The sequence below is a fragment of the Euprymna scolopes genome, chromosome 17, assembly GCF_053919585.1.
Source record: "Euprymna scolopes isolate OS-2025 chromosome 17, ASM5391958v1, whole genome shotgun sequence".
NCBI lineage: Eukaryota > Metazoa > Mollusca > Cephalopoda > Sepiida > Sepiolidae > Euprymna > Euprymna scolopes.
Window position 1 is genome coordinate 73,370,993 of NC_136498.1, and position 22,527 is coordinate 73,393,519.

The 22,527-nt window shown below is 34.4% G+C and overlaps 1 protein-coding gene across 1 annotated transcript in view; it reads right to left on the bottom strand.

The window, feature by feature from the left end:
* LOC145296792 (dynein axonemal heavy chain 1-like) overlaps window positions 1–22,527 on the bottom strand; it is a 350,721-nt gene that overhangs the window by 147,124 nt on the left and 181,070 nt on the right. The window contains exons 41-47 of the mRNA XM_080142859.1: window positions 18,162–18,278; window positions 17,169–17,327; window positions 14,066–14,179; window positions 10,841–10,981; window positions 8,099–8,256; window positions 6,194–6,351; window positions 4,471–4,644 (exon numbers count right to left, since the gene is read on the bottom strand). Coding sequence (XP_079998985.1) covers window positions 4,471–4,644; window positions 6,194–6,351; window positions 8,099–8,256; window positions 10,841–10,981; window positions 14,066–14,179; window positions 17,169–17,327; window positions 18,162–18,278 — 1,021 coding nt within the window. The remainder of the gene's footprint in view (window positions 1–4,470; window positions 4,645–6,193; window positions 6,352–8,098; window positions 8,257–10,840; window positions 10,982–14,065; window positions 14,180–17,168; window positions 17,328–18,161; window positions 18,279–22,527) is intronic.

A 22,527-nucleotide genomic window follows, 5' to 3' on the forward strand; every position in this document is an offset into this window, starting at 1 on the left:
AGTCATTTTATTTTGTTGTTTTTGGTAAATATTAATAACTAGGGAATCATTTTGAGTTAAAATGTATTTAGTGTTATGCATCTAAACTTGAGAAAAAACGTGTTTGAAATGTGTCTACGTTATATCAATGAGTGAAATCAAAACAAGATGGTGACCGAATTTTACCTGATGTCATAAGATTTCGCTTTATTCGCCATAATGCTGACATATTTCAAGTGTGTTTTTCTAAAATCAGATGCGTAATACTAACTGGATTTTAACTCGAAATGATTCCCCATTTATTAATATTCAACAGGGAGGTGATGGTGGTCTAGTAGTTAACGACACAGACTGACAACCTGGGCGTTCCAAGTTCGAATACAATTCGTTCCACAAAAATCACTTTCACTTAAGATAGCAACCTTCTTGTGGTCCTTTCCATAAGTATCCGGTGTCTTTCTAGAAAGAATTCTGAGTAGAAAAATTTTGGTAAAAACCAATGCCAATAAGAGAATCTTCGGGTTAATATCATGATGATGATGATGCTGATGAATATTCAACTAAAACGACAAAATCAAACCATTTTTAATGCTTATACAGAATTTTGTTCTTACATTCTTCTCTGGCTGCGATCTTTAATGTTTATCCAAGAAGCTTTACAATTCAAGAAAAAAAATTTTATTCATAGAATTAGATATACACTTACAGGTGCCAGATCCATGGCCGAAACAGAAAAACGTAAACATGATAACCGATTGAATGGAAGGCAGCATATTAACATGTATATGCATCAGTGGCACAAGACTAAGAATAATACTCAAGATAAGAACAATATTACGTTTTTGGATTTTTGGGATGTGGATTGGTTACTAGGGGCGTGCATTAAGTAATGCCCCTGACCCACTTCCACAGCAGTAGAGCAACGAAACTTGGAACAGTTATTAGTCTTTCTCTACATAGGAACCACCCAGAGTAATGCATTTCTCCCATCGTTTGATGCAGCTCTGGAGACCGTTTTTGTAGAACACCCCAGGTTGGTCCTCCAACCACGACGTGACTCCAGAAATCAAGGATGCATCATCTGGGAAACGCTTTCCTTTCAAAAACAACTTCATGGCTGGGAAGAGGTGAAAGTCAGAGGGTACAAGGTCAGGAGAGTAGGGAGGATGAGGAAAGATTTCATAACCACACGCCTGTGCTTCTGATCTAGCGACATGCGAGTTGTAGACCGGAGCGTTGTCCTGCAGGAGGAGGGTACCTTTGCTGATCTTGCTCCGCCTCTTGATTTTGATAGCTTCCCTTAATTTCCTCAAAAGTGAAGCATAATAGGCTCCTGTAATTGTGGTACACTTTGCCAGGAAATCTGTCATCACTACTCTGTCCTGGTCCCAGAAGACTGTGAGCATGACCTTGCCAGCGGAGGGCTGCACCCAGCACCCTTCCCTTCTTTGGAGGTGGTAAGTCCAATTGCTTCCATTGCATTAACTGGGTTTTGGTCTCTGGATCATAGTGATAGACCCAGGTTTCATCCTGTGTAATCAGTCTTTTGAAAAACTTTCACTCATCTTCTTGGCATATCTCCAAGTTCATCCTCGAGCACTCGACGCGTTCTTGCTTCTGGAATGGTGTGAGCAACCTGGGAATCCATCTGGCAGACACCTTATGCATATGCAAATGGTCATGAATGATAGTTTCCACAGACCCTGTACTAATCTTGACATCTTGGGCTATTTGGCGAATAGTAATGCGCCGATCTTCCAAAATGGCAGCCTCAACTTGACGGACAGATGCTTCATCAATGGTAGAAGGGGGGCGACTAGGTCTGGGAGCTGTTTCCACAGACTTCCGGCCATGTTTGAATTCACGATGCCAGCGTTTTACAAGGTCATATGATGGGGCATTATCACCATAAGTTTCTTTCATTTCATCAAAAGTCTCCTGTGGTGTGCGTCCTTTCAAATACAAAAACTGGATCACTGGTCGACATTCAACAAGCTCCATTTCACACCTGACTCAGTTCAAACACCTGTAAAACAGAAACCACAATTAGTTCAGAGCTGTAATTTGCCACATAACCCGTAGAGATATAAATCATTGCACATGCAAAATTTCAGCTAGATCAGACAACTGGAAGTGGGTCAAGGGCATTATTTATTGCACGCCCCTCGTATTTGTATTATTTGCATTCTTCAAGCTAAAGTTCTCATCTTGAGTGTCATTTTTACAACGTTTCAGTCGATGTAACATTCGACCTTCTTCAGATGTATTTTGTCAAACTTGGGAATGTTTCTGTCGAACTCAGGAATTTGGACAGAATTTTGAACAGAACCATTTGTTTACTTCATGAGGGTAACATGCTCTCGTTTCTTCAACCATGACTGGGTATAGGTCCTAAGTAATTTGCAATTGTATTTTTTTGTCGCCCACATTGAGAATTGAATCTTCAACCTTCAGGAGTAATTCTGTCCAAATTCCAGAGTTCGACAGAAACATTCCAAAGTTCAAGAAGATACACCCGAAGAAGGTCGGAGATTACATCGACCGAAATATTGTGAAAATGACACTCAAGATGAGAACTGTAGTGTGAAGAATCCAAATAATACCAATTCTACTTTTTATCTCTTTTAAGAATAAGTAGTTTTTATCATTCATCTAAGAAATCCTGAAAACGTTTCCGTGGACCCCAGATTGGGAACCTTTTTAGAAGATAAGTATAACAATACTAAATATAATAATAAAGCTGATACTTTGCTGCTAATAAAAAAAAACTTTGGAACATCATCTAAAACGAAAAGAAACTTCATATTTTGTCTAAAAATTTGAAAACAGTATCAATAGATACCTCTGTTCAGTCTCGAAAACAAAGGATACCCCCTGTAGGGGCAACTGTGTGCGTAATTATGAGGCAAGGGTTGCACAGTCCCCAACCACACTTCTCCTGAATCGGCACAGCTTGAGTCCAGTGGCAAGGAGAAGTCCCGGACGACTAGAAACAATGCCGAGATAAGTGGAGAGTTCATACAGCACCTGAAAGTCCCAAATGGTGACTCATTTAGTACTGATCAGGTTCAACGTTGCTTAACTTCCATGTGTCAATGTTACATGTTATGATAACAGTAATTAACTATCTTATATATGATGAAAGAAAAGCTGAGTTAATCAACGTTTGTTTTCCCCAAGACTTTTCTCTATACATTTAATAACACAAAATGCATGCTAAAACATTCTTCAGTTTTGGGATTGAGTAATGTTTAAAAAAAAATTCTCACTTTAATTTGAGTATTTATCCAGTTTATGACCTAATCTCCAGTAAATTTGCAGGTTACATAAACAACTGGAGGATGCCTTAGTGATTAGCCAATCAGCTGTCAGAAGACGACGAGTTTCAATGAAAGTCAGAAATTCTAGAAAAAGTTTTGAAACCGAAAATGTCTTTCAGTATGATATGTCATCGTGAAATCTCTCTTTCCCCATTTTAAGTATGTTAAGTAAGTAAGTCTTTCTAATTAGAAAGCCATTCTTAACATGGGAAAGAGAAGAATACTGTATTTTAAATTAATCATTTAGCAGTCTTCACCTTGGCATCTTTTGGCTCCTTACATAATCAGCTAGAAGATGCTGACGGGAAATTGCCGGTGATTAGGTCGTAAACTAGATAAGTACCTAAATTTGTATTGTTTTGATTATTCGTACAACTGTTTTAATTTTGGATATTATTCTCACAAAGTTTTGGTCAATGTATCCTCCAACCTTCTGTAGATGCGTCTTGTCGAACCTGCGACTCTTAATGTTGAATTCAGAAATCGGTATGGAATTTCGAACTGAGCCATTTATTTAATCCATGAGTGTAGCTTTCTCTCATTTCACCAGGCATGACCGGGTACAAGTCTTAAGTAATCTGTATTTATTTGTTAGTATCATCCATAATAAGGGATCGAAGCTTAAACATCCAGAAGATTATCATTAGAACTGATTATAAATAGCACTTTTATCCGTTGTGCTACAGGTCCTCAGTTTGGGTGATATTAAAGAATAAAAAACAAAAGGGAATATCATCATAAGCAATAATACCACTTAACACAGAGAGAGAGAGAGAGAGAGAGAGAGAGAGAGAGAGAGAGAGAGAGAGAGAGAGAGAGAGAGAGAGAGAGAGAGCAGGGTAAAGACAGAAAGATATATATATATATATATATATATATATATATATATATATATATATAGAGAGAGAGAGAGAGAGAGAGAGAGACAGACAGACAGACAGACAGACAGACTAATTTTGGATTTTGTCTTTTTATATTTAACTGATTTTGCAAATTTACTTACCATTGAGCCCGAGCCCAATGGGCCACCTAACAGGTTACATTTTTTTTTCTAGCTATTTTCTTAACAATCAAGTATTTCTATACTAATTGATTTATTAAAAGTCATTTTCATTTTGATGTTATGTTTCCAATAACATATTTTTCCATAAATTATTTTTAAATTCCTTACCAATCCACGAATCGAAGATGGTGCCGAAAATCTTCTTTTTGCTAATGTCTTCCATTTCTGTGTAAGCCAGAAAGTTGAAGTGTCTTAGAAAACGTGGTGTGACCGGATTTCGCCCTCCACCTGGAGGACCCATTGAACAAACGAAATTCACATCAACAAGCGTATGAAATTCACCTGTAATGTAAATATTATGAAGTAATCAAAATCGAAATTATCCAAGAGAAAGTAGAAGATATAAAATGGTAACCGAAAATTAATCTCAGTAAACATGTCCTTTATTTTTCCTACAACACAATTGCTGAGCTCATGTACATTCAATCTCCACACAATGCGCAAAACTTCCTTAATCTCCTCTTTTCCTCTTCCCCTAACCTTCAATCGCCCAGACAATACGCATACTTAGTTTTAAGGCAAGCAATTCAAATCAGCTCAGGATTTATGCACATTCATCTTCCAGACACTGATGAAACCGTCACTTCCACACACTATTCACCGTACATTAAATATTTACATACACATATTATAGGGCATAGTTAGCAATATTATACGCACATTCTTTCACTCATTTTCCCGTATTTATAAAACTAGGTTAAAACACACAAAAAATATTTTTAATTTAATTTACTACAATTTTTATACTTAGATTCGTTAATCAAATGTTTGTTTTTTTTTATTTTTAATTTACAGAGTTATAAAATTCTAATTTTGTCTAATAAAAACTTAATGAAACCGATATAGCATTTAACTTTAAATGGTATTTTTACGAAACCCAATCATGATAATGCAAATTAGTAGGAACAGAATTAATGGAAAATAATAAAGCAATAAGATGACAATCAGGTTTAAGGAATCAAGGTTCTATAGAGATACTAAAATCGAAAAGTTTCATTAATATAAAACCTTGAACGAATATGAGTTGATTTCTTTTCAATGTTTCTAAAAGGAAAGTGAATAAAAATTCCATTTGAATAGCAAAAGTTTGCTAGTAGTTTTCGTGAGTATGTGTTCTTCAATAAATTGTAAACTGTGGACCTGTGGAAATTCCATAATGTAATATATTTATGTTGCATTCTGTAGATGTTCAGCGTAATTGGAGGCGCTTTGATATTATCGTAGCTCTTTTGTTAAAACTGCAAAAGTATTTATCTATGCTAGCAGGGACGCCTGGTCGTAAAGTACACTTAAATATGATATTTTAATTCTTGCAGATTTCGTATATATTATTAATATGCAGTTCATGTTCTATTGATTTTTATATACTATAAAGTTGCGATTTCAAATATAAAAAAATATATCCATATGACTTCAGTCCATCAGCTTGAATCAAAACTGAAACCAAAAGTTATGAAAAATTTTTGGTAAAATTATTTATATAAAAAACAATAGATGACTTAAGTGCCATCAGCTATAATCGAAACCAAAACTTATGCAGAATTCTTGGTAAAATTATTTATTACAAGAAATGGAAGTTCATAACAATTAAACGACAGTCACTCGGATGTAAGCGTTATACACAAAATAAATAACACACACTATCCTATTAATATATAGATGTAATCCACACACACAATTCGAGTTTTCTTTCTATAATTCATTACAAAGATACGCATCACAAAGGCACACTCATGCACACCTATACAAACCATATGTGCTTTATCTCTCTTATTGACACATCTAATATTAAAAATGTATAAAAGTTATCCACAAAATTAAATAATCTTACCAATAACTTTCCGATCATACCATCCATTAAAGTCCATCCATTGTCGTAGTAATTCTATTGGTGGTTGCGCGCCATAAACTTCCAATGCCGGCATATTAAGGTCATCAACAAAAAATAAAAAGAACTTGCCAAGTGGAGGTCCATAAACACCTCTTCGTCTAAAAAAAACACAAAGTTGAAGAATTGGAATATTTGATAGTCTGTGAACCCTAGATTGAGAACCTCTCAGAAGATAAGTATACATTTTTTTTTTTTTTTTTTTTTTTTGCAGTGACCACTTGTTTAGGTTTCTTTCCAAACAAACAATCGCTATTTTGCAAGTTGTGTTATCATGGTTAACGAATGGTGATAGGAAGAAAGATAAAAGGAGGGGAATACTTAAGAAACGGTTGAATTTACACACACACACACACACACACACACACACACACACACACACACACTTGAATGCCTACTAGATACTATCCTCGATTGTCTAATGTCTCTCTGTACAGGGGTTTGTCAGGACAACCGAACATGAGGATACTTTCTGACCAAATATTCAAAATCACATTTCGTATTCGCTGCCCATATAAGATTTCCTCACTATGGCTAACTTATATTAGCTTTTATGAGGAATGACGCACCTTCTCCAAGTGATGTTACCTCAAGTAATAGCACGAAGCTGGAGACTCCACCAGACTAGATAAATTCTTTTCCTCGAATCTAGTAAGACCAAGAGACCAAAACGAAAGATATACTACAACATATAAAAATGGTTAATTGGGGAGAGGGCAATTATTTTCTCAATTTCTTTACTAACTCAGTGTTTGAGAGATAAAGAACTTTAATGGAACATTCAAATAATCTATGTATCTCATATAGAATTCAAGTGTTAGCCCCAGGTAGTGGGCCTCTTGATTTCTGAGAACTTCGACTAAAGTAAAATAAAACAATATTAATATATATATATATATATATACAGGCATACACACACGTCAATGTTTTGTTGATTTTTTAAACGATAATACGGTTAATAGTGTCTCCAACATTGGAGATCATAGAAAATATTTTTCCTTAAGAAATCGCCCATATTTTTTGGACGTAAACAGATAAACAAATATTATTTATTTATTTATTTATATTTTACTAATAAAACATTAACACGTGTTTCGAGGTATTACCTTTTCGTCAGCGTAGCTTGTCTGTTTCTAGAATCCGAACTTCAGACCACATGTATTATGGTCGAGTGCATTAACCGTTACGCTATGATGACTTTACGTGTTATTTATTTATTTATTTATTTATATTTATTTATTATTTATATATTTATTTATTTATTTACTTTTATATTATTTATTTATATTTTATTTATTTATTTTATATTATTTATTTATTTATTTTATATTTACGTGTTATTTTTTATCGTTTTAAAACTTATGTCGATTTTTAAACGATAATACAGTTAACAACGTCTCCAACATTGGAGATCATGGAAAATATTTTTCCTTTGAAAATCGTCGATATATATATATATATATATATATATATATATATATATATATATATATATATATATATATATATATATATATATATATATATATTATATATATATATATACTACCTCTTGTCAGTAAAAAAAAGGCAACAAAAAATGGTTTAAAAGCCATAAAAAATAATACGTAACATCATCTAGGACTTTGTGACGTAATGGTTAATGCATTCGACCATAATACATATGGTTTAAGGTTCGAAACAGTCAAGCTATGCTGACGACAGGAAGTACCTTGAAACACATGTTAATAGATTACTAGTACATATATATATATATATATTCTAACCATGTGTGCTTCTCCAACTACAAAAAACAAAACAAAAAATTATTTAAGTTTTTAGTAGTTTAGAAAGAAGACACGAGAATACCTTTTATCCAATTTTCCATCGATGAGATCTTGCGTTTGGTTTGCACTTGTCTTAGCAGAGAATACAATAAACTCTGACACATATTTTGATGGCATGTGAATCAACTTATCGGAAATGGTGAGAGTTTTTCCTGTGCCAGTTGGTCCAACACACACGACCTGAAAATTAAAAAAAAATTCAGACAAAATTATTAGGAAAATTCAGAGCATTTTTAGAGTTGAGAACTTGAGAAGTGTGGAGTTACTTTTTAATGCCACTATACCCAGGTTCACTCTGATCTGATCTTTTTTTTTTTTTTTTTTTACATGGGTGTCACCACTTATCAAGGCCCAGAGGCCACTCAAGGATAAGGGTTAATAGGTATACATTAGTCATTGTGATTTTAGCATAGTAAACAGTGGGAATTTTGTAACTTGGATTACTTAGGGGGACGATTCAATTAGAACTTGTTCACATTGGACTTTTTCTTTTTTTTTTTTTTTCATAGGTATCAACACATTATCAAGGCCAAGAGGCCACTCAAGGATAAGGGTTAAAGAGTGTACAGTAGAAATTGGACAATATAATAATCATTAGTAATGAAAATTTGTTAAATTTGATAACTTATATGGAACGGCTCATCAAGAACTTATTTACGTTAGACTTGAAGACAACCATATTGTAGTCAGCCGGAAAGCAGGAAAACGGAAGACAATTCCACAGGCGTGCAGTTCTAATAAAAAAGCTTTGTTCATGGAATCTACGTTTAGGTTTAGGCACAGATAAAGAGTGGGGGGAATTATTGATAGTGTTTACAGCTAGACGAGTGTTTCTTGTGAAAGTTTTGCGAGGGGGGACCATAAAAAAACAAAAGCTCAGCAATGTCCTCCATGTAACACAATAAGCTCAGGTTTTACTCTTCAGCTAAGTAGCTCTTAGAATTTACTGCAAAGGAAATAAATAAATTCACTTTCTTGTTTCTTATTGGATCAAAGTTGCTTCCTTTGGTATAACAAAAATAAAAACGACAGATTTTTTTTTTCTGGATGCTTTTATTTTTTTGTTAAGTATCTAGGGAAGTGCTGCTTGAAGCGCCTTGCCCTGCCTTGACAGGGTACAAAACCGACTTTGTAATCTAGCGAGCGATGTCCTCTTCCCCTTTTTACTACCTCTTTTTCACAGAAGAGATCTTGCTAGTCTTTCTCTACTCTATCATTATTTTCATTTTCAACCTGTTTAGTTATACAACAACTGTTAATAATTTTCTTTGCTCTCTCTCTCTCTCTCTCTCTCTCTCTCTCTCTCTCTCTCTCTCTCTCCCTGTGCCTAAAACTAAAAGGAACTTCCATGAACAAAGTTTTTTTCTAGAACTATCCATCTGTGAAACAAAATACCAGCTGACTACAGTATTGACGTTTTCACGTCCAATGTAAACAAATTTAGATGATTAGATTCTGGTAAACTTCCAACATCATTACTAATCATCACAGTGTTCTCTCACTGTCCACCTGTATCCTCATTAACCTTTATCCTCAAATGGCTTTTAGGCCTTGATACGTGGTGACTTTTTTTTTTTTTTTTTTTTGTACCTTGTCAAGGCAAGGTAAAGCGCTTTAAGCAGCACTTCCCTAGATACTTAGTAAAAAGAAAAAATTCTCAAATGGACAAACGGATCTTTGATCTGAATGGTTGACGCACCAACCCTTATTCTCCTATATCAGCCAGCCTGCTGTCAGGCTCTCTCTGGCATCAGCATTGTACATGTTAAATAATTTTTGTTCACACCATCTAACATCATTATTGGGAGGTGACGGTGATTAAGTGGTATATGATATAGTGTCCTAAGTTCGAATCCAGTTCGTTCTACAAAATCACTTTCACTTAAGATGTTGGCAATCTTCACATGGTCCCTCTTGTAAGTATCTAATGTCTTTCTAGAAAGAATACCTAACTAGATAAATAGATAATAATGTCAACAATAGAATCTTCGGATCCATACGATATTACAATGATCTCTGAGGTCAACTGCTGTGACTTAATTTCCCACTTACCAATTTTCTTTTTTCAGACACTGTCATTCTTTTACTGGTTGTTGTATTCTTTCATCTTACTTAATGGATAAGGAATGTTTTTGCTTTATTAATTTCGTTCCATAATAATTATTTTTTTTTTTTTTTGTTCTTTGGGTACAAAACCATCGATTTGTCCCATAACGTTACAGCTGACCCGCAAGTGACTAGCTTTTGGTAATGGAATCTTTCTAACTAGAAATTATCTCTCGAAAGACATGAAATACTTTGAGCTACCACATAAAGGTTATCAACATCCCTAAGTAAAAGTGTCTTTATGGAACAAGCTGGATTCGAACTTGGCACACCCAGGTTGTCAGTCCATCTCGTTAATCACTTAGCTACCGTCACCTCCCAGTGCTATGGCTTGGAAATGCTCTGTAACAGCAAGATAATCTCAGTAATTCTGTTTTATGGCAGATGAAAATGGCAAGGTTGTCAGTTAAGGAGTTGGTTAGCCACCACGAAGTCGGATTTCATGCTCATGCCTGGTTCGTGTTATCGCAGCATCCAGCGTTGGAATCGTGATTGGCTGGACATTGCAAGAGAATTGATGCTGGACATTGTAAGAGAGTTTATGTTATCAATCAATGGATTAATACATGTTGAGTCAGTTCACTCCAAAATATCACAAGAAGAAGATTGTCCAGTCAAAAAAAAATTGAAAGTTTCATTAAAATATTATTGCACTTACTGTTTTATTGTTTCTTAATAAAAGTTCTAATATGTAAGAACTTCGGATCGTGTCCATGGTTGGTACTATGATGTCGGCAAATTTAGCATCTGGTGACACAATAAATGGAGCCTGACCATAATTCCATCTAATAAATTTCACCTGAAAATGAAAGATACAAATAAAACTTTTGAAAAATTATTATATAGTGTTATTTATAAGATACAATGGCAATGTTTTTTTAATCTATGACAAATGATGGAGGTGTTACCTTAATCTAAAACAAATGATGGAGGTATTTTTTTAATCTATGACAAATGATGGAGGTGTTACCTTAATCTAAAACAAATGATGGAGGTATTTTTTTAATCTATGACAAATGATGGAGATGCTGCCTTAATCTATGACAAATGATGGAGGTGTTACCTTAATCTAAAACAAATGATGGAGGTATTTTTTTTACTCTATGACAAATGATAGAGATGTTCCCTTAATCTTTGACAAATGACAGAGGCATCGCCTTAATCTTTGACAAATGATGGCAGCGGTGACTTAATCTATAACAAATGATGGAAGTTTTTCCTCAATCTATGACAAATGATTGTGTTGCGTAAGTTTATGACAAATGATGGCGGTGTTGCCTTAATTAATGAAAATGGATGTAGGTATTATTTTAATTTATGAAAATGGATGGAGGTATTATTTTAATTCATGAGAATGGATGAAGGTATTATTTTAATTTATGAAAATGGATGGAGGTATTATTTTAATTTATGAAAATGGATGTAGGTATAATTTTAATTTATGAAAATGGATAGAGGTATTATTTTAATTTTGAGAATGGATGGAGGTATTATTTTAATTTATGAAAATGGATAGAGGTATTATTTTAATTTATGAGAATGGACGGAGGCATTATTTTAATTTATGAAAAGGGATGGAGGTATGATTACAATTTACAATAAATAGAGATGTATGCTTTTAATTTATGCTAAGACGTTAAGAAATTGATTTAATTTATGATACAAAATGAAGATATGATTTTAATTAATAACAAAGTGTGGAGGTACTGTATCTCACACAATTCCAGCAAACACTTGAAGGAGTTTTCCTTGTTAGGGTTTATAAGACTTTGCTCGTTGTTAAAAGATTATTAAACTGCTGTATTATCATGGTGTCTCAGTTAAGACTCAGTATTCTGTAGCGAGAGCTTTGACTGTAACGTTTTATCCTGGTACAAATTTGAAAGTAAACGTTAGTAAATATCTGAATCCTGTGGAAATTGTAGTCCTACAATAAATATTAGAAATTTAAATTTTTGTGAAGAATTTCATTTGACATCTGCGATTTACAAAATCAGAAAAGGCAACATAGTAGTCAGTATTGCTCTTTGTTAGTTTATTATATATTGGCAGGCAATGCCAGGAAGACAAACATTCAATGGGTTGCACACATGCAAATGGATTCAAATGTTAAGAATTCGATATTCCCAACTATTGTCTAACGGAATGCATAAGCGAATACTCAGCAATCAGGCTGGCTTTAGTGTTGTGGGAGGTCATGTTGATGATGTTCTCGATGTATGAGCAAACAAAGTAGTCCAGCAGGTTTAGGTTGGGGAGGAGGGGGTTAGTAAGAGAAGGGTTCAAAGTCATAGCACTCCTTTTGAAGCCAAGCCTGGGTCTCTTTGGATTTGTGGGCCAGCGCCGAGTCCTGCTGCCATACCCAGGGTTTGCCAGCAGCCACCTGGGATCACCATACTCTTCAGCACATCCAGGTACACATTGGTGTTGACTTCCAAGCCGACTTTAAAGATGTGAGATGGCATGATGTGGCCCTCACTTGAAACCACACAAAAGACCATAACCGTTTTGTTTTACTCATCCTGAGCATGTTCCTGTTATTAATGGCAATCCAGCGATGCATTTTGAGGGTGCTAGCAATGATGCCGTTGTCATAACTTGGATCGGTAGAGAGCATGAGTTGTACAGTGGTGCATCTCTGATCTCGCTCGTTGAACATTGTGCCACTTTCAGACATGATAGAAGTCTCCTATCACTCTTGGGATTTGTACACAACTGGCCAACTAGTAGAGGGTCTGTAACAACAAAAGAAAATCGGTTTCCATCAAACGGAAATGGAATCATGTCATCTTTTCTAGGGTGACAATTTTATCGTTTCACCCTGTATATACGTGTATCTTAATGTATGCACTTACACATTTATAAATGTGATTGTTTAGAAATGTTCGTTGTGGATGTGGGTGTTTCTTTATGTGTATGGGTGTGTGTGTAGACATTCAGCAACAGTTTAACAATGTAACACAAACAGCTTTTTTATGAGTGACGAATAACCATTTCTGGAGTTTACATCAACAAACAGAAACACATACCTCCTTCATTTGTTTGGACGCTTCCTACATTCTCTCTCTTTCATGGTTCTGACATGTTGCCAGGCTTCAGGTTTCTTTCGTTCAGTTTGGTAAACATCAAAACACAAACGATCTTTTTTATGTATCAAGGTTTATTTCATGCCCTGGAGTTTGTGACGACGACATCTTGTTAATCCCACGTACCCTGGCTCCGGGGCGTGGAGACAATCTCTTTCGATTCTGCCTCTAGCAAACTCCATCACAGACTGTCATCTCTCAGCTAAAACCTACGTGTACATCTAAACTCTTTCTCTATCTCGCTATGTCACCAGCATCCCGTAACCACATAATCAAAATCACCTGATGCAAATTGTCCGTATTTTGTTTATCTAAAAATTAAGTGTCAGTTAAAATTCTGACATATTTTGTTTTGGAACATTTTTTTCTATGAAAACATTTTCTCTGGATATTTTCCTCTGCATAACATTTAACAACATTAATAATAACAATCGAGCAGCTAATATCATACAACATACTGTTGTTCTACAACAACAAATAGAAAAGTTGTCATAAATTTTGATTTCATCATTTATGTTTGTTTTTGTGATAGCCAGGGACATTATGGAATACGTTTTGCCGCCATTATTGGCCTTTTCGAAAGTCAGCTCAACTCGAAGCAACATGGTTCAAGAACAAGTAAGATTTAGTATGTAGAATTTCAGTAAAAACAATCATACATGAAAGAGCTCATTTTCATAAGAGGACATAAACAAGCTATAACACTGTTCTGTTTTGTGAATTAATTGCATCCTGCCCTGGACAGATATTCTTCTAGCTTCAGTATAAAACCAATTTAAATGCATTTTACAACTGACCTCAGAATCCTTTTCGGCATCGTCTATATCATCGTCTGCTTCTTCTCTAGTCAGACCGCCATCGTCAATTTTGTAATCGTATACTAGACCCTGCTCAGGAAATAGTATTTTCATCTAAAATACAAAAACATAAAAAATAAGAAAAGGAAAAGTATCAGACTTAATTGTGGCTTATGATCATCTTGGTGATCCAATTTGATAGAAACAACACCAGACAAGTTGTAGGGATAACTTATTGTGCTCGGGGATGATACTGTTGTGGCTGTTTCTTTATCACTGTTCGGTACTGTTGGCCCTAGTGATAACCTTCTTTGTCTCATGCTGGGATCATTCATTCTAACTAGTCAACGTCCCGTGAATATATTAAACTTCCATCAGAAATTGGATAAGTCCAGTTTTCCCTCAGCCTACTCTCAGAAATTGGCAGCATCTTTTTTTCTCAGATTATTTTTGCTATCATTATTCCAGCCAACCAGAAAGTCGACAAATAATTATCATGCCGTTACTGGCCTGTGGAGATCAATTCATCAACTGGTTATAGGGGTGTGATAACTCTATAGTATTACGATTTCTTTAAAACGAAAATAAAATTTTAAAAAAATGTCTCATTCCTTGATTCAATTAATCGCATGAATAAAACAACACATTTAGACTGTTCGTTCATTTGACTCTCATTAAAAAATCACTTCTTTTCTATAACAGTTCTGCTGGGGGGGGAGCTACTATTAAAGAATATGGCATAATGGAGTGTGTAAATATCTCAACTGGATCATCCTAAAAATATTGAATATCCAGTGTAGTAGCAAGTCCTGGGAACATGCACGAAAAATAACTGTTAGAAATAAGTCAAACACGATCCACTATGAACTATGCAATTCCTACAGCTACATACTTAGTTTAGTTTAGGCCTCTTGATTCCTTGGGGAACATAGGGCTGCAACAACGCTCCTCCAATGGACCCGGTTCTGGCTGATCCTTTTCAGTTCCGCCCATGTCATTTTGGCAGCCTTAGTGCTTCTTTTCCATGTCTGCCTCGGGCAACCAATTTTACGCTTGCCCTGCGGGTTCCATTCAAGGGCCTGGCTGGTGATATTGGATGCAGGCTTCAGCAAGGTGTGGTCAATCCAATTCCATTTTCATTTTTTGATCTCTATCTTCATTGGAGTTTGGTTGGTTTTGTCCCACAGTTGTTCATTGGAGATAGTCTCTGGCTTCATGCTTACCCTCCTAAATTTATATCCTTTCTAACCATAAGAAAGGTAGTGGTAATGTGGTAGTGTCAGAACTAGATGACTAACAGGACTCTAGTGAAAATCCAGGAGGAGTCAGCATCGGGATCCGTCACCCTCTAGTCATCCATCTTTGGCCTTACATAAGGAGGAACATAAATAGAGGCAATGAATGTTAGTTAGTAATGTCATATAGTGCGTACGTACATATGCAAAATGACGTCACCGATAGGTAAAAATAAAGTTTAAAAAGGAGATCACATTAGAAATGAGGATAACGTTTGAGATCATGTTAGAGGCGTGAATGACACTCAAGAATACAATCACGTGAGGGACGTCACAGTGGTAATGAGAGAATGAGGAAATAAATATCGTTGTGAAAAAAAAAGCGAGTTGAAGTTCTTTTCTATTCTTTGTCTACTTTGCGATTGAGGCTACAATGTGTTGGTTCCCAGACAACGGTACAGTAAGTTTCTATTGGTAAGCGGAAAAGAACACAATAGTTGAAAGCATAATTATTCATGCTGTCACTCCCTCATGCACTAGTGCTTCTAAAAGGTGGCAATAAGCTCTTCACCCACCCCCCACCACCTCTAAATTTTAGCTGACCCCCTTGGCTGCCCCTTTAATATTATCCTTTTAATATTAGCAGTTAAAGTGATCATTTCTCATTTGTCTGAGCTGTAAAAAATAATCCATTTTTTCATAACAAAAGCAATTGTCAAAATCGAAATGCAAAAAAAAGTAGATGTGATGACCTTAAAGAAAAGAAATAAGACAAGGAGGTAGTTAGCAATTTTATGTATTTACAAAAAGTACAGCAGTAATGGGTTGTCAGAGATTGTTTCTAGATTGGTCATAGGGACTCTGATTATTCATAATGTCGGGAAGAGTCCATGTACACGACACAATAGGGTAGGTCACCATATCAGTAGCAATATTGATTGACCATAAAACGCTAGGATAATAACAGCTTTTTAAGGTACTTATAGTAAAATAGTCATATTTTAAAAATGGAAGCACTTTAAGTCCCCAAAATACCAGTATTCTGTTCAGAAATGAATATCCTTTCACGTGCTTTACTAAATAATAATGATATGTTTGAAGATTTTTAACAAATTAATGATAAAAATGTTAACGCTATGAAACAGCCATTTTTTGTAAGATTTTTTTTGTTTTTAATGCTTCTGCTGTTTAAAAGTCCGTTACCACTCCTCTATGTGGAATTTCGTCATGAAATTTGGTAAATTATCAGGAAAAACATTACTTTCAATATTTTTAGAAGTATAAAATAAATTGGTCTATTCCTTTTTATTGTTGTAGTCTTAAAAGTAAGAGTCCTGGATATGACCTTCAACTATAACCGATGGTGAAACCCCAGCTTGTGAACTTTGGGGAGTGTGGAACCACCCTTTAATTGCGATTGCTCTGTTGTTAGGGTCCCAACTATGGGTTAAATAAAAACCAGCTTGAAAAAAAACAAAACAAATATATTCTATTAAAAAATTGTTCTTCAAAATCACTGGATTTGACTAATGCCTGAAAAGTGTTGATATGCCGTAAAACAAAAACAACCAACCAACAACTTAAAAATAAGATATCAACATGACGAGTATCGAACAATAGGGAAAATAAGTGCCAGCTGTTAGTGTTACTTGTCTTATTCGGTTCATATGTACCCGCAACAATAATCAGTTCCAAGTTTTCTTTTACAGGTTCAATCCTCAGTAGAGGTGAAAGTAAGAAAATAATATAATTACTTAAGACTTGTACTCGGTCATCGTTGATAGATAGATGTTGTATGAATTGCTGAAAGAAAAACGTCTTTATAAAAATAATGTTAAAGATAAAAAAAAAAATTGCTTCATTCCTACCTTGTGTTTTATTGTCTGTTCTCTCAACCAGTCAGAAAACCTGACCCTATCTTCATGGTCACACGTAGCCCCAATGCTCCAAATTAGAGTAAATATAAACCATGGCTCAATCAAGGTTTTGATCTTCGCTTGCATTTCAGGTGTTTTATACTTTGCATCCTGAAATGAGATTGTTCATGCAACAGTATTAGTCTATCAATATTTTTCTAAATAAAAATACAGAGTGACCCCTCACTTCCCAAGCTGGTCTAATGGTTATCGTGCTTGACTCACTGTCTTCAGGTTTTGGTTTTGATCTCAGCTCAAGAATTTTTTTTTTACATACAAGAAGTGAACTGTTTAGAAAAAAAAAAAAACATAATACTCGCATGTACATGTCTCAGTTTCTTTCCATTCTTTTTTTCTTTTACTTCATTTTTAAAAAGTAATTTAATGTTACGCTTAATATCTACGGTATTTCTGTTTATAATAAATAAGAATTCCACATTAATCAAAATATAATATTTATGCATATTTTACGATCAGGCAACGCCGGATGGCCTGCTAGTATATATATATAATTTATTCTTCTTTTTCTGATTGATTAGTATCGTTGCGATGATTTCAAGTTGTAAATATGAATTAAATTGCTAAGAAATAGCAAGTGGGCGAAGATAGCAAGTTAGTGTTAAAGCAGAAAAGGATAATCTTAGCAGAGTAATAATTTGAACTCAACTAGAAAACTTCTGAAACATCTTTCTTTTTTTTTTCTATATGAAAATTGCTCCAAACCAGGCATGAAGCCACTTGATGTTAGGAGCTAAAAAAAATTGCTTCAAGGTCAAAAATTAGCCAACGATAAATGTTATATGGATAGATTCTGACCCAGAAAACAGCAGTTCTTACCCTTGTATCAAAAACATCACTCATGGAGAAGTGAGGACTCAAAGACAGAATAAAGAAAGCGAGGCTGACAAAACTTCAAATTCACTTTCTAATCTCCATTTTACTTACATCGAATTTAAATGGTTCAAAAAAGCAACTTAACAGCTTTAAAAAACTGAAAGTCACGTTGCAATCAACTGTGGGGACAATTTCGTGCATGCTGTCTCTCAGAAATGCAATGGCTGGCTAAAAACAAAAGAAGGAAAAAGAAAGAAACGAAAAATTAATCATTTTGTTAAATAATAAAGGCAGGGTTTGGGTAAAAGATGCAATAAATAAAAAATAAAGACCTACCCATAACTCGTTAGGTCACAACCTGTTCGTTCCATTTCGGGAAATTCGAAAATGCATAAACAGTGACACATCTTTTAAGACATTTGTTACACCGTGTTAATCATATATCAAGATTAATTTATCTTCCTGGCTTATTTCATTGGCGCCAAGTTTTTCAAATTCGCAATATCTAGCTCTTTTTTTTTCGATTGGTGTACGAATTGTACAATAGACTCATCGGGGCTGTCTTGTTTCCAGAAACTTCGCTCTTTCAGCGATGACTAAACTTTTTATTTGGTCTGATATTCCTTTTTATTATCTCGCCAATTTCTTTGATGGTCAGCTCTTCCAAATTTCTTGGATATGTCTTCATTGAAACTTTCTGGATTGCTTCGCACTCAACTGTTGCGAAGAACATTTCAGGAATTCTATTTCGTGTATTATCATCTATATATTAATACGATAGCGGGTGCGTTCTTTTGTGTGTCACGCTTACATCTTTTTTCTTCTGAGTGACTGTTGTTTAATTGTTATGACCTTCCATTTCTTGTAATAAATAATTTTACCAAGAATTCTTCATAGTTTTGGTTTCAATTATAGCTGGCACTCAAGTCATCTAATTTTTTTTATAAATAATTTAACTAAGAATTATTCACAAGTTTTGGTTTCGGTTTCGATTCAAACTGATGCACCCAAGTCATATACATACATATTTTAATTTTTGAAACGACAACTTTATAATATATAAGAATTGATAAAAACAATTGACTCTACAATAATATATATGAAATCTGCATGAATTAAAATATCATATTTAAGTGTATTGGACGACCGGGTTTTGCTGGGCGTCCCTGCTAGCTTAAATGAATACTTTAGCAGTGTCAACAAAAAAAGCTACAATAATTTCAGGGTGTCTCCATTTACGCTAAAAACGCACAGAATGCCAACATCAATATATTACAAATGGAAGAGTCCGCTGTGGAATTTCCACAGGTCCCGCTAGTAGTAGTAGTAGTAGTAGTAGTAGTAGTAGTAGTTGCTGTTATTTTATTATTATTATTATTATTATTATTATTATTATTATTATTATTATATTTTATTTTATCTATTTATTTTTTTTTTAGTTTCTTTCTTTCTTTACTCTGACCAGCGCCTCAAAGCAGTTCCTACATAGTCTGCATCGTCAAGTGTGTTCATGTATCCTATCGGCGACACCATAGTTATGCCTCTGTAATCACAAAACTTGATACAAGATTAACACGGCCCAACGGTTCATCTAAATGAATGTATCAATTGTTTGGAATAATTATCAAATCACATAATAAAATGTTGATAAGTATTTTAACACGGCAACATTCTTTTTCCATAAGAAAAAATAATCAGTTTCTTTATTTCTATATAGTTCCTATTGTACGCACTAAGGAGTTTTTACACAAGTTGTTATCAGTGATTACTTACTAGCAATAACTAGTGGTGTTCCCCTGGAGTCTGAATGACAACAAGTCTCCACGAATTTCCAGAACTCGCCACCTCTTTCGATAACTTTTGCAAATCATTTTACCTTTTTTTTTTTTTTTGCAACAGGCGTTTACCTTTGATTTCTCACTAGTAACAACATTAACGACCAACGATTTTTCTGAGTGACAGTAACATTTCTCATAATTTCAGTATTGTCCAGGCCCTTTCAGTGCATCAATTCATTGTTTTGAAATCTTGTTTGTTTTGAAACCACCTATTTCAGGAACTTTTTCCCAAGAACTACAGGTTTGTGAAACTCTCTCCCTATTGACTTCTCGCGTGCCCTGAGCAGCAGAGCAATATTTTCCGGTGACCAGTGAGAGTCTGGTCACCCTTGAGGGGTCCACCACTAGACAATTAAGAATGTAGCCCTGCTGGGTTGCATCTATGGTCCTGTAAGCCAGGAGCGTCGAACACGGCCAGGGGTACATCACAAGTATGCTCCCAGGAACCAGGATCCGACGGATGCGGCCCGGAGGTGTATAGTGTTATATTATTACTTGTTATAATTATAACTTATTATTATTTTTATTATTATTACTTGTTATTATAACTTGCTATTTCCATTTTTAAAAACTAAAAGAAAATAAATTAGTAATATTTTGAACAGTATACTCCCTCCATATAACATTTCGTTAGCATATATAAAATGTAAGTGTTGAGTTTGCTAATGAACAACCGATTGTTACAATTTCTTGTTGGCGTATGCTAACACTCCTCCCTCCCAATGTCTGGGAATAGTCCTATAACAACAGAGTAGATCTTACACAACCCCCAAAGAAAAGGAGGAGGTAATGCCTTGGAAGATGGTCCATAACAACAGATCATCTACCCCCAAAAAGGAGGAGGTAATGCATTGGAGGATAGTGTCATGACGAACGAATATCTACTATACTACCCACCCCTCTCTGAAGGAGGTAATGCTTGAGAGGATGGTTTGATAATGAATGCACATACGAGAGGAAAAAGTAATGCCTTGGAGGCTCATCTCATGATAGCAAAACATATACTACACTACACTCCTAGACTAAGCATCGAAAGATCGTACAGTACCTTAATAGAAATAATAGTATAGTTTCGGCTTAAGACAGATACTAAATCTCGATTAGAAATAGGCATCAATATTTCATCCGATAGGTCGCAATAATGTGCTCTTAATTTCTTTTCATCATTATTTTTGATTCATTTAATTCAATCTTAAAATCTTTTCCTCTATCGCTGTTCTAATCTGGTCCAGAAATTTGCTTCATTAATGTATTACACTACACTAGGACTCTCCAAAGTTTTGCTTGGGTGGGGGTGGGGGCATATTGCCGACTTTTTAGAACTATGCACGCTCAGATAGAAAAAAAAAATGATATGGACGTGCTTTATATTATTTTGTGTCATTATCTTTGCTTTTTAATGAAAATGGTTCTCCAAAACCTCATTTCTTAATCATTTTCTGAACAAAAAAAAAAAACCACAAAAACTATTTTCACACATTTCCATTAAAAAAAAATTTCCTGAATATTTTTATGTTCTCCATAAGAACTTCGTGGGTCAGATTGAAAATTTTGGTGGGTTGACTCTGGTTAATGTATATAGATTTATTTATTCATTTTATAAGGATGATGGATCAATTACAGGTGTAGGATAAGTAAGAACTAATTGATGTATCACACGTATTGAATAAATGAAAAAATCTATATACATTACTATCTATATTTTTATATTGTCATTTTCTTATTTTATTAATACTCTGTAGAAACGCCAAAACAATTTGTTGAGATTTGCATTATCCGGATCATTATATTTTCCTCTTTGCAAAATCTATATACATATTGTTTACAGAAAGTTTTAGATGAGATAAGTCTCCGAGATGAGTATTGGCTGAAGAGAGCTTGTCATGGGTATCTAAAATGTTTCCTAATTATTGGGTTTGAAACCAACGGTACCAATGACCTGTCTCATCCAAAACTTCCTATAAATAAAATATAAGTAATATGCTCTTACTTTCGAATTTTCCTTATAGTTGAACACTCGGCTGCATCTTTAAAAAAAAAAACTAATTATATATATATATATATATATATATATATATATATATATATATATATATATATATATATATATATATATATATACTTTCACTACACCGATGAAGACTGAAAGATCGGTCGAAAATTATGTACCTGTAAAAAAAGTTTTTTAAATTTTTTTTCATATTATTTTGTATTCCTGCATGTCACCAATTGAAAACGAATAAACAAAAGTTATAAGCTTTTATACTTTTCGTATTCTTTTTTATATATTTCCATTCATATATATATATATATATATATATATATATATATATATATAAAATAAAATAAAACTTTCTTGAAGTTATACATTTGGATTTTACCGTCACTGGATTATTTATCTTCCACTAGATTCATGCGTAATCATCTTTTTCTTCACCATATTCCCTCTGATTCACCTTTTTTGTTTTCACGTAAGATCTTTGACTTACTTGTTGTTTCATCAAATACTTTTGCATGCAAAATCCGATCCCGCATTTTGCTAATTCTTACCCTCTGATGAGAAGGAAAGTATTTCTTCGAAACTCCACGGATTAAGGACTATCCACTTATCTAGTGTTTCCTTTTCAGATTAAATATGT